General features: G+C 30.0%; 1 protein-coding gene across 1 annotated transcript; it reads right to left on the bottom strand.

Annotated features, from left to right (window-relative positions):
- Positions 1–1,961: 1,961 nt before the first annotated feature.
- LOC139514177 (uncharacterized) lies at positions 1,962–12,440 on the bottom strand. The gene is made up of 5 exons (XM_071302971.1): positions 12,364–12,440; positions 9,270–9,754; positions 8,441–8,477; positions 7,904–7,996; positions 1,962–6,085 (listed from the first exon to the last, which is right to left on the bottom strand). The coding sequence occupies exons 2-5, from the start codon at positions 9,720–9,722 to the stop codon at positions 5,637–5,639; spliced, it is 1,032 nt and encodes a 343-aa protein (XP_071159072.1). The 5' UTR covers positions 9,723–9,754; positions 12,364–12,440; the 3' UTR covers positions 1,962–5,636.
- Between the last annotated feature and the right edge of the window lie 314 nt (positions 12,441–12,754).

Here is a 12,754-nt window from a genome sequence, read left to right as displayed (position 1 = left end):
GAAGTAAGGGCATGTTTCAATGGCTCTCAGTGCCGACATTTGCATAGTGAGCTAGTACCTTTAAAATTTAGATGTGTTTGCCATTCTAGTATAATACAGATGCTCATCTTTTTAATGTATCGGTTCTTATATGCATTTTATATTTGCATGCCTTCTTACCGCGTGATCACCCTTCAATGATCTTTAATTGGTCAATCAAGTAAAAGCACACGTGGCTTCAAAGTATGACAGAAAACATATAAAGAGTGGTATTGGAGGTGTTGTAACACAATTGGTTTACCAATTCAATATGTCTGTGCCTCCACACGCAAGATATATGTTTTAGAAGACTTTAGATTACATCTCATCTGTTCATTTACTAATCATTGTTAATTTTGTCCTATTTTTTATTGTGAAATTTTGACTTGAGTGTGGATTCAAATCATGGAGAGTGATGCATGTATAGCGAGAGGCGCTTTCCCGGTAGATCTAACAAATCTCCCTGCTTGGAGTAAATCATTGGAAAATGTTGTTCTGTCCTTATCTCAGATACTATAAGCAATTGGGCCACCATATTTGTTGAATGGCAAGCTTGTAAGGCGTACATGTCTGGCTGAAAAGGTTCATATTTGTTGTTTTTAACGAATGTAAGTGTACATGTCTGTATGGTATGGTACATATGACCTTGACCTCATTTTCATGGTTCATTGATCATTGATCATTGTTAAGATTTTATGGTTTCTATTGTTGTAGTAAAACCTACATATTATAGAATTTCTATGATAAGTATTACAGGCAAGGCATTTCAGCATATGCACTTTTATTTTTTTCAACATAAAAAAATAATCTGCTCTTGGTATTAAGATTTTGTCTTTGGTGTCTATGAATTTTAAATAATCCACACTTTTTTCCATCAAATAAAGTTAGCAAGTGTTTTATCTCTTTTTAAAGGCAAATCATATTATATATAACCTAGAATATTTACAAATTTAGGTGTATTCTTGTTCAAAAGTATTATTTATTTATTATTTTGAGAAGCCTGAACTTCTACATAAGTTTTATTGATTTTTGCACCATTCCACTTTTAGGTCACCTCACCCTCTTTTTTGTTTTGAGCAAAAACTAAAGAAAATAGAGAGAAATAAAACTGAATAAATGATCACCAATACAAGATCAACAAAACAGACATGTTTGTCATGAATTCTGTTCTTGTCTACAATAATGGAGAGTGTCCTTTGTTGAATATGCACATAGACCAAGGTGAGCCACATAAGCTCTTTATAGCCTCTATTTATAAAAGAAAACTGGAAAAATCTCAATTTCCTTTTGGTGCAGACCTCTAGCCAAAACTTCAAGAGGTGACCTGTCTTTACATTAAGGTTAATTTTGGTAAATAAGTGCAAAATCATAAATCCTGGGAATTACTGAGTACAGCAGTTAGTTTAAACAAAATCTCAATTTTAAATAGTGTCAATGGTTTTACAAGAGGACTCCTATGAAAACTACCCTTGCTATGGGTGAGTGGATTATATAAAATTCATAGCCATAAAAAAGGAATAGGCATAACAATAACTGAAACTAAAAAAGTTATTGTCTAAATTTTATTCACTCTGCAAATTGTTATGTACAATACATGACAAGTAGCTGCTGTAGTAAACATTGCACTTTAACCACAAATAGTAATAAGTTTGATTTGTAAAATAGTCTGAACAAAACCCTCAAATTTTATCCATTTTTTTAGCCAGTCTTAAACCAATATTTTTTGGACTCTACCGTATTACAGACTCACCAGGCGTTGGTTCACTTTCGTTTGTAATTGTCAATATTTTAAGAGTGTAAGCTTACTCTTGTAGAGAAGAAATTATTCTCTATCAAAAGGTTAAATTTACTTATTGCAGGAATTTGAATTATCAACAAGACAAAAAGTATCATTATTCTATAGTTCAATGTTCATTTCTTATTTTTTTTATACAATTCATAGATAGATAAAAGGTTAGAAATACAAATTACATGATATCAAAATCATATGTAACATGTGGACATTTGGATATATTATATATTCAATAAAAGCTATCAGGCACTTTTGATTAGTCATTTCTAATTATAGTCATTAAAAATCAATATTACATAAACAGTATCAATTTTACTGCATATGATGCACATTCGGACAATTACGTCTCCTCAGTGATGGTCGAGGCCAAACTTCGAAAATCCAAAACCAACTGGTAATACACCATTAACTAACTGATTAAACCAAAGAGATTTAAAGGTAAAGCCAAACCAGAATATAACTATCTTTAAGCTTAATAAAATTGTTTTAAAGAGAATCTTGCAACTTCGTGAACTTTCTTACACATCTGCATGAGTCTATTGGAAAGTTGTCTCTTAATAAAAACTTAAAATGAGTAAATTTTGTCCTCATACAAGAATTGAATTTTGATAAGTTTGATTTATTTCAAAAAATTAAAATATTTAAATTGTTAATTATTTTTTTTAAAACCACAGGATGAAATTGAAAAAAAAACATAAAAAAAATCCAAAACAAACATATCACACTCTTGTCTAAAGTTTAATACACTGAAGGCTTAAGTATCTGAGTACATAATGTTTGAGTGAAATAAATTTAATGTTCTGAGTTTAATATTCAATATAAAGCTACAGACATTAAAAAGTGAGTGTTATATAAGTTACAACCTTAATACTACATGTATATAAAGTTAAATGGCTAAGAAAACATTAATTCAAACAATTTTTAAGTCTATAAAAGTGCTATACACCTTCACTGAAATTTTGTTAGTGCAACTTCTCCATTATTTTATAATGATTTGATATCAAATACTGTAAATTCAGAAATTATTGTGTGCATTTATTATTGCGATATTTAAAGCAAGGCAATGGGTAAGATTATTAATTGCAATTTCAGGAAAATCTGCATTAAGATATATGTATCTTATTATTGCCATACTCACAGAGTCGCATTTTTTCACAATAATAAAATTTGCCAATAAATTCTGAATTTACTGTGAGATTATTTAAAGGTGTGCAGTTGTTGTTTCCCTTTTCAAAAAGAAGGGGAAAAAATAAACATAAAAAATTACTAAATATATCCCTAATCCTGAATTTTAGTGCATTGTTTTGTTATAAAATATAAGAAGCAATTAAAAAAATTAAACATTTATTATATTATTATATCAAATATGCATAAAATATATAACATGAATGAAAAATTTGCACTAAGAATATATACAGATGTTGTTTGGCAGCTCAAATTCAGGGCAATCAAAATATTTCTGATAAGTCCATAATAAAATTTATGAAATGTACAACTTCTCACAAAAATTCAATGCATAAAAGGGAAAAAAATCCTATTGAATTGAGCTGCCAACATTTAGCAATGATAATAAAATAGGTACACCAATTGTTTATTGAAAACTCATTGTAAAATAAAAAAGATGTATAATGCTGATGTCTAAATAATTTATACAAAAACTAATCAAGAGTTGCTAAGAAATTTCTTGGATCTTTCAAAGATCATTTAAACCGGTGCCACTGAATAAGCAGGTGAAATTTGATTCTGATATTCCTTACATTGTGCAGTTACTAATACATTTCCACTCAAACTAATCTATGTTAAAACAACTAAAGTAAACAATTAATAAAAAGCAAAACAAACAAGAAAACAACTGTAAAAATTACCAACCCTAATTTTCTATTATGCATAAAATTCATAGTTTTATATTTTGATTTGAAAAAAATTATTTCACAGAACACAAATAATTAAAAAAAAAAAAAACACCACCTTTTTCCTTATTGGCTTAAAAGCTATCCAACAAAAAAAATTCTATGCCAGCCCTGGCCTTTATTGAGGCATGGAGGGCAATTAGTTAAATGTACTAGTAAATGGGTCTGACAACTTACAGAAAAGAGCAATGATTTACAGAAAAGGAAAAAAAAAGAACCCAAAAAGAATAGAAGAGGAAATCATTTTTTTTTGTATTTTCAAAGTTGCTAGTAAATTGAATCCTTATGTAGTAATTTGCTGATATGAAATTACATCTAAAATGTATCCTGCTTCAAAAAACATTTTGATAACATGGGATGATTCAAAATAGAAAAAAAGGTGTTACAGAATACATAAAAGAAACCTCATGAAAAACTAGAATATAACTAACAAATCAAATCAGGTTAGAAAAGAATAGAAATGGATTTCTTATATTTGATTTTACTGTCATTAAAATATTAATACAAAACTTACATATAAATTACAACAACAAATATATTTATGGCACTCAAAAGTTATTTACATTGTGAAAAAAATTATAGCACTACATTATGCATTTTCTTTTTTCCTTATGATTCATATTAAAACAATTACATCTTTATTCTATTTCCATCTTTTAACTTTACTGCTGTTAAATATAAATTTACACTCAATTTTACAGTATCAAAATTTTGGAACTACATGCATTGCTTATATGAAGAGCATTATCAAGGTGTACAAAAAAAACCTTTTCTTGTGATATAACTAAATGCTCTGTCATTATCAAATGACCTTCATACATTAAAAAAGACTGATTTAAAAACTCTCTTAAATATAACAAATATATACCTCAAATAGTAACTTTTCATTCTCATATCATTCAAATATATTGGGAAATAAAATGATATATGTTTATACTAAAATATTTGTCCTACAATGATAACATGCATGCAAACGTCAGGTTATTTTTGTCTTCAGATTTAATCAGACACGAAATAATATAATGTTATATAAGTGATATTTTAGAATATAATATAATGATCTATGTATCTAGATTTATGCTTTCATATCTTCAAAAGTATTGTAAGCTTGCAGTTTATAAAATTACAGTTCAGATAACTTTCACTTTTTTTTGCTTTCATACATTTTCAATTATTACAGAAAACAGTTATTACTTTCTCCCATTTGTAGTATGAAATGTTCAAATTTGATTCAAAAATATAACACATACTCTTAGCAAGTACTAATATAAGAAAACTCCTGCTTCAATAAAATGCGGAATTTATAAGCTCTTACTCTCAAAACATTTCTAACAATGTTAAATACAGATCCCCCTTTTTTTTCCTTTTTCTTGGCAAATATCATTCTCCAATAAAAACTTTTCACAGATATTCTCACAAACTAAATACTTAACAATGATTGACTATTTTCTTGAAAAGAGCAAATAATAGCAACAAAATGTTTCCATTAAATTGTAGTTGTAAAAGAGCCTTTCCTGTTCAATCAAGAGAACCACACAAAAGCTAAAGATAAGCAAGGAGGTTAAAACCTCCTTGAGATAAGTGTTTACCGGTACCCAAAAGAAATAAACTTTTAAATAAAAAGCGGTCAAAGAAATTTTTAATAGCCAAACCCATCAAGGGTCAAGTGAATATGAAAGAAAATTTACCAAAACTTGCCTCCATCACAATTTTTACAAGTACTGAATTTGTTGATGAATATATGAAGGAATGGACAAAAAGCTTCTTTTCATATTTTTTGTTTTAATAAATTGAAAAAAAATCAAATCCAGACCACTCTGACCTCAAGGTATATCCCCATTACCCCCTTTCCAAAGTTTTAAAATTTAATTGTCTTTAAAAGCATATAAAAACTACCCTCCTGAAATCTTTTTCAATTAAATCAAATACATCCCAAAGTAAGATGTGGCATACTCAATGCCACCTGGACTGTTACCTTTTATAGCCAGATGACCAGGATTATTAACAAAGACCTTGACCTTATCTGTGGTCTCCAAATAAAAATTTCCGAAAACAAAAGAGTTCCATGTTGTATCTCCAGTGTTAGGGCACAAAGTGGAATACCCTTCTAAAAATTTTTCTCCAATGTTGTATTCCTTCCTGTATTTCAAAACCAAATGACGTATGACACTATCTGCTGGTGTGACATTTGTCGAATTATCTTTCTTGAATTCAAACACCAGATTGCTGTAGATGTGGTAATACCCTGCTCTCTTGACCTGGTAAAATCCATTAGTGTTGTCATACACAACTTCTTTTAAAAATGTATCTGGATCAGGATTACTTGGGGGATAGTCCCATTTAATCAAGTACAAGTTGGGAAGTACTGGAAAGAGATACACAAATAAAATAAATACATGTACTATGCTTTTATTCATTTAGACCCTGTTTACATTTGTAGAAAATTGAACTGATCTTTATTTCAATGGATCTAAAAAAGATGAGTTCGCATTTACATTTGCACAAGTAAGATCGAATGAGATCAATCTTATTTAATATAGTGCATTTACACTACAAATTAAAAAGAACAGGTCTGACCTGAATACTAAGTTAAAAACAAAGAAATAGAATTTATCTATGCGAAAGAATGATAAAAAACCTGGCAAAATCTGTATATACTGTTCTTATCCTATCCATCTGTTTTAAACATGTGTGTTTTTGCCGCCAAATATGCACAGATTTATTTTCATAACTAAATATAACATTCACTAGAAAAAAGATTGATTGCAATCCATCTAAGCGTTTATACTTTCCACTTCAATCCACTTCTAGAGGTGGACTTTACATTTCATAATCAATAATCGTAAATATAGACCAGATGCTCCGCAGGGCGCAGCTTTATACGACCGCAGAGGTTGAACCCTAAACGGTTGGGGCAAGTATGGACACAACTTTCAAGCTGGATTCAGCTCTAAATTTGGACTGTGATTAAATAGTTGACACAGAATGAATGTGGTCTAATGAACTTAAAATGTTTGTTTTGCCTTTGAGCAATTCACTATGCTGTTGAATATTAATCCTCTCAAAATAATTGAAGAAATAGCAATAACTACTCATTTAAATACATCATAAAATATTAAAATGTAAAAAAAGTGCTTGTTATCACTGAATGGTAAAGATTGTTTTAATTTATCAGTTGGTAGTAAAAGTGAATATACATTGTTTATTGTATAAAACAATGATTTAAGTTGATTCAACTACTATTCTGGACAAAGAAAGATAACTCCAATCAATTGAAAATTTCTTGCTATTGCACAATATTGTGCAATTAAATATTTCTTGCTATTGCGCAATACTGTGCAATTTTAATTTTGGACCCTTTGGGCCCCTTATTCCTAATCTGTTGGCACCAAAACTCCCAAAATCAATCCCAACCTTCCTTTTATGGTCATAAACCTTGTGTTTAAATTTCATAGATTTCTATTTACTTATACTAAAGTTATGGTGCAAAAACCAAGAAAAATGCTTATTTAGGCCCCTTTTTGGCCCCTAATTCCTAAACTGTTCGGACCTCAACTCCCAAAATCAATCCCAACCTTCCTTTTGTGGTCATAAACCTTGTGTTAAAATTTCATAGATTTCTAGTCACTTTTACTAAAGTTAGAGTGCGAAAACTAAAAGTATTCGGACGACGACGACGACGCAGGACGACGACGACGATGCCAACGTGATAGCAATATACGACGAAAAATTAAAATTTTTGCGGTCGTATAAAAACTCTGATTGAAAATTGATTTTTTCCATTTATATTTTTTTTACAAGTGTAAACAGGGTTTTAGGCAGCTCATGATAGTTTATTATTATCTGATTGAAATTTTGCTTAAATGAGAATAGTGGAATAAAGTTATCTTTTTTATCAATGGAAAATTTTATGCAACATACTTCAATATAAAATCTCCGGACATTTTTTAAGCATCAAATTTTAGTATGTTAAACTATAAATTTCTATAAATTCATTAACAAAACAGGATGAAAATATATCTTTTTCCAAGTGCAATGGTTGAAAAAAGAATTGTATCTAATTTTCTGAGAATTTATATGTTTTTATTGACTATTTACACTTTTTCAAGCAATCTTACTCATCAAATATTTGAATTTGATTTGTGTTGATTTGAGGTATGTTAAGAATGTACATTGTACATACCATTGCCCTGTGCCTGACTTACACTTCTAATCTGACCTAATCCCTTTGGGTGTTCTGCTGTTGTAGAATTCAGACACAATTGGAACAGAGGCTCTGCAACGAAAATATGTAGTTATATGTATAGGTAAAATAAAAAAAAAAACAAAAACAACTAGCAAGTAAAAAAAAAACCAAAACAAATAAATTTATTTAAAGAGAACTTTACAAAAACATTAGGAATTATGATGAGGTTAATCAGTGTTTTGCTTAGATGGAAATAGCTGGCTAAATAGCCTCCCATATAAGAATTGTATCCATCTACATGTACTTTTTGTCAATTACAGATGTATTCAAGAAAAACTTTGTAAATTGCATGTCCAGCCTTTGTCTACTCTGCTGACTATCATAGTTTGAAAGTCAGGGAAAACAATAATTACACAGATGAAGAAAAAGTAACAAAATCAAAGGTCAGGTATCAAGGATGACCGACAAGGATCCAACATTCTGCAGTTGAAGACTCAATTTACTGTGGTATGAAAAAAAAAGGCATTTACTTACTTTCCCTGTATTCTTCATTTAATGTCTTTTCCACTTTCTGAAAAATATTATAGAATGATAATTGTTTTTATATCATAAGGAACTAATTAAGGAGATATAATTGATCTCTAGATATCTTCTTTTACCTAACCACTAAACATTTTTAACAGCTATACCCATTTATCTGTTAGCTGATTTTTTGTGTCTGGCAGCTTAAATTGTATTGAGAACTATGTAAAAATAAGTTAGGTATTGAAAAAAGCTTGATTCAGGCAAATTTTTTGATTCAGGTCAATTTTTTAAGATTTATTTAAATTTGACATCAGCCGTATTGGTTCAACACTTACTTTTCTGTCTCTTAAAGAAATTACATTAAATTCTTGCAAGATAATTTTGAAGGACATGCTTCTGATAGAAGAATCGTGTAGGAAGGACATGAGTGTCATAGACATGACATACATATAAGATACTGTATATCAGGGAATTTTCAAGTCAGTTTTTGTATGTGATCTACTTAAGAAAATGACAAGTTAAAGTTATGCTATTTGAAAGCATGCCATGCATGAATACTACTACATCACTTGTACAATTCAATAGCAATTATTTAAGTCTGCAAATATAGTAAAAATTAGACACATATTTATAGATATAAATTCATAGCTGACTATGCGGTATGGGCTTTGCTCATTGTTGAAGGCCGTACGGTGATCTAAAGCTGTTAATGTCTGTGTCATTTTGGCCTCTTGTGGACAGTTGTTTCATTGGCAATCATACCACATCTTCTTTTTTTATATTATACATAATAAAAATAACATTTCCAACATTTTCCTTAATACTAAATTATTATTACCTTTTTCAGCATATCTTTCATGTAACTTTCTTTTTTGGCACAACACTTGCCTTTTTCTGCATTAGGAAAATACTTTGCTCTATCATTTACTGGTACATACTCGCATTTCATGCAATACATTTCTGCTGCAGGATCAAAATCTACAATCTCTGTCTGTGCAAAATTCAACCATGCAAGGGTTACAGCAAAAATGACCAGTATCAAAACAATATCCACCGCAACACAAGCGGTAAATAATCTATTCTCTTTTACAGCAGTCAATCCCTCATCAAATAGCTGCTTGGGTCTGCTTTTTGTACCAGTACCAGTACCAGTACCAGTACCAGGTGAACCATCATTTTCTCCACTTGTTGATGGCTGTGGCTCTGTTTGTATAAAAGCTTCTGCTTCATCTCCACCACCTTCCCCTGGTTTTCCTGGCTTGTACTTAATAGCTGGGTCCTTGTCTCCCATTTTTAGGTAAGGAACTTAAATCAACTTATAGACTAAAATAATAAATATATTGTGCAGATCATGCAAATTCTAACATTACCATATCTCCTCTGTAGAACAAAAAATTCCCCAAATTGACATTGTCAAGACATTTTATTCAATTTCAATAAATATGGAAAGAAAAGAGCTAAAAATTCTTTAATTTTCAAAGATATTATGAACATTGGAAGTTGGATTTGAAAATCTTGAGAAAAATATCTTAGAGAGAACATGTTGATGTGGCATGTAAATAATTTCCTTTGTACTAGACTGACATAATCAGCTTCATATCTCATGTTTGAGATTACAACAGACACAACAGATCAGTTTGCAGGAAGACTGGTCTCCCACCAGGAAGCCTTACGACAAAGACTGTACTGAAAAGTATTCTATCATCTATGTCTTTAGAGGGGTGCATGATAACACTTCAATGTAATTTTATATCAAATGGCCCATAGAACTTATCTTGGTGCATTTCTTTTATACAATAAAAAAATCCCACCTGCACTTTCTCAATAATATTTTTACAGACTACAGTGTACCTTTGGGACAAAATATATCAAAATTATAGAAAACTTTATCAGCTCTATAAACTCAAAATATGGACAATTGAATTTTATTTTAGGGGATCTTAAAATTCTTTTGACAGCCTCGACACTACAATGTACTAATTTTTTAACTTTTTATTTTCTTTAAAATTCATGACCCAATTTGTTTAACAGTGTTATTTCACATCCCCTCCCCCTCCAACTTGCTATTTGAGGCATCTCAATGGAGGAATAAATTTGGAAAGCGTTAAAAATGGCAAGGAAAACACTAGCCACATTAGCAACTATGTTTTTTGAGAAAAATACAGGGTAAAGTGATCAGATGTATTAAATCATAGGCATACATGTTAGTCACACTTACAAACAATAATTTTTCTTTATATTTATCTTATTCAGAGACAGTGATAAAAAATTGACCCTGAGTAAATGATAAGCTGTAAACATATAAGGTAACGGCTAGATGTTTTATTGAAATGTGATCTTAGAAAGATGATGGGAATGCTTGGTTGGATTTAGAGAGATTTGTTTACTATCTTAACAGAATATATTAATTAATAAATTACATTGCAGTAATCCTTCGTAGCCAACAAAGGAGAATTTGACTATTCGTACCCGCATGCAGACACTGCCAACAAAGATTTGCAAATACTTTCTAGTCTAAATAAGAACTTACAAGTCTGGCAAATTAAACGGAATGTAGGACAGAAAGTCACAGGACAAAAAGTCACAGACAAAAAGTCACGGACAAAAAGTCACAGGACAAAAAGTCACAATTCATTTTTTCTGACTATTTTCTTTGAATATAAAACACTTATTTCCACAAAAATATTTTTGTATTTCTCTTGAACTATTGTATAAAATCTAACTTTGTAAACAAAATTTATCAAAAAAATATCAAAGTAAATCAAATAATTGTTAAAAAAACAAAATGTCAAAGTGGCTTGGCACTTAAATGGCTTCATGATGCCAAGAAATCTTTCTTCTGCATGATTAAAATTAAATACATCTTCATTTTTCAAGTATAATGACACATTTTCTAAACTTTAATATGAATATATGTATTAAAAAGTAAATATTTCAAGATATTTCTCTTATATATTCAAACAATTGTTATTATATTATTTGCGACTTTTTGTCCTGTGACTTTTTGTTCTACCAAATTTGTGACTTTATGTCCTGTGACTTTCTGTCTGTTTACCATCAAACGTAGTGACTACCAGTCACATCAACAGAAAACAAAACAACTGAAGACAAAACTATATCGCCATACAATTCAAATAATATTTTCATTGTGTTTATTTAGTTTTATTAATAAAGAAAGTTATAGAAAATATGAGCCTACTTACATAATCTACTACTTTCTTTTTAGCCTATTCTCAGATCTGCAGTGACATCACAACATGTAACTGACCAATCAATGATAAGAATTTGTGTTATGTAAACAATGTTGAGAGGTGATGCGGATAAGAATCCTCTAGATTTTCCATAGACTTCAATGCAAATTAATTTAATTGATATATATTGACACCAGTTGAATCTAGTAATTTTACCCACTTAATATTGTTAAAGACACTATATTATATCTCCATTTTGATTTTTATCATATTATATCCTCTGGGTAAAAAATAATCAGCAATATAAATAATCAGTTATCACCTTCAAATAGATGAAAAATCTAGAGGAATCCTGTCTGCATCACCTCTTGAAAAATTTAAATACCAGGATGTCCGGATCTGAGAATTTACTATCTTTTTCAAATTATAGATCTATGTAAATAAAAGCTGACAGATACAAAATAATTGGTCATGAAATCAATAGGTATCCAAAATGGCAAAAAAGAACTGAAAATTTAGGCAACATTCATAATGGCTGTGATTGTACCTGTACTCAAGTATTTACAAACCAGGATAATATTTTACTTAGCGTCTCTCGCCAAAATTCAGAATTAGTTTTTACACAGCTAAACAGTTTTCCTTTTTACTGTAAACATACTGACGAAACTGATGTAACTATCAAAGTACAGCTAAATGCTTTAAAGTTTAATCAGACTAAATCGATTAACGCACAAAACTCACCACTAAATAAACTTTGTATCACTTTTTTCTCGATTCTTGGAATTTCCTCTACTTTCGTTTTTGCATTTTAACTTCCGGTCTTACAGGGTAACACTAAAGACCTGCGATTGATTTCAAAAATGTTCCGCAGGGCGCAGCTTAATACGATCATTTACTTTAGGAGTCCCACAACCTATGTATACAAGCCAAAACCATATAAAGATTATTTAATTGGGACCCCTAAAGTAAAAAAAGTGTTATAATGCTTTCATTTCTTTAGGGGTCCCACAACCTATATACGTCATTGCTCTTAAGGCCTACTTTAAACTTGGAAAGGATTTTATCAATTTGTCTCCTGGAATAAAACCTTGTGTTCATATTTTTGATCATACCCTTAAACCCATTCTGTTAT

This window comes from Mytilus edulis, chromosome 3, assembly GCF_963676685.1.
Source record: "Mytilus edulis chromosome 3, xbMytEdul2.2, whole genome shotgun sequence".
Classification (NCBI taxonomy): Eukaryota; Metazoa; Mollusca; class Bivalvia; order Mytilida; family Mytilidae; genus Mytilus; species Mytilus edulis.
Note: the sequence above shows the minus strand (reverse complement) of the source record. Positions and strands in the feature narration are given on the sequence as shown.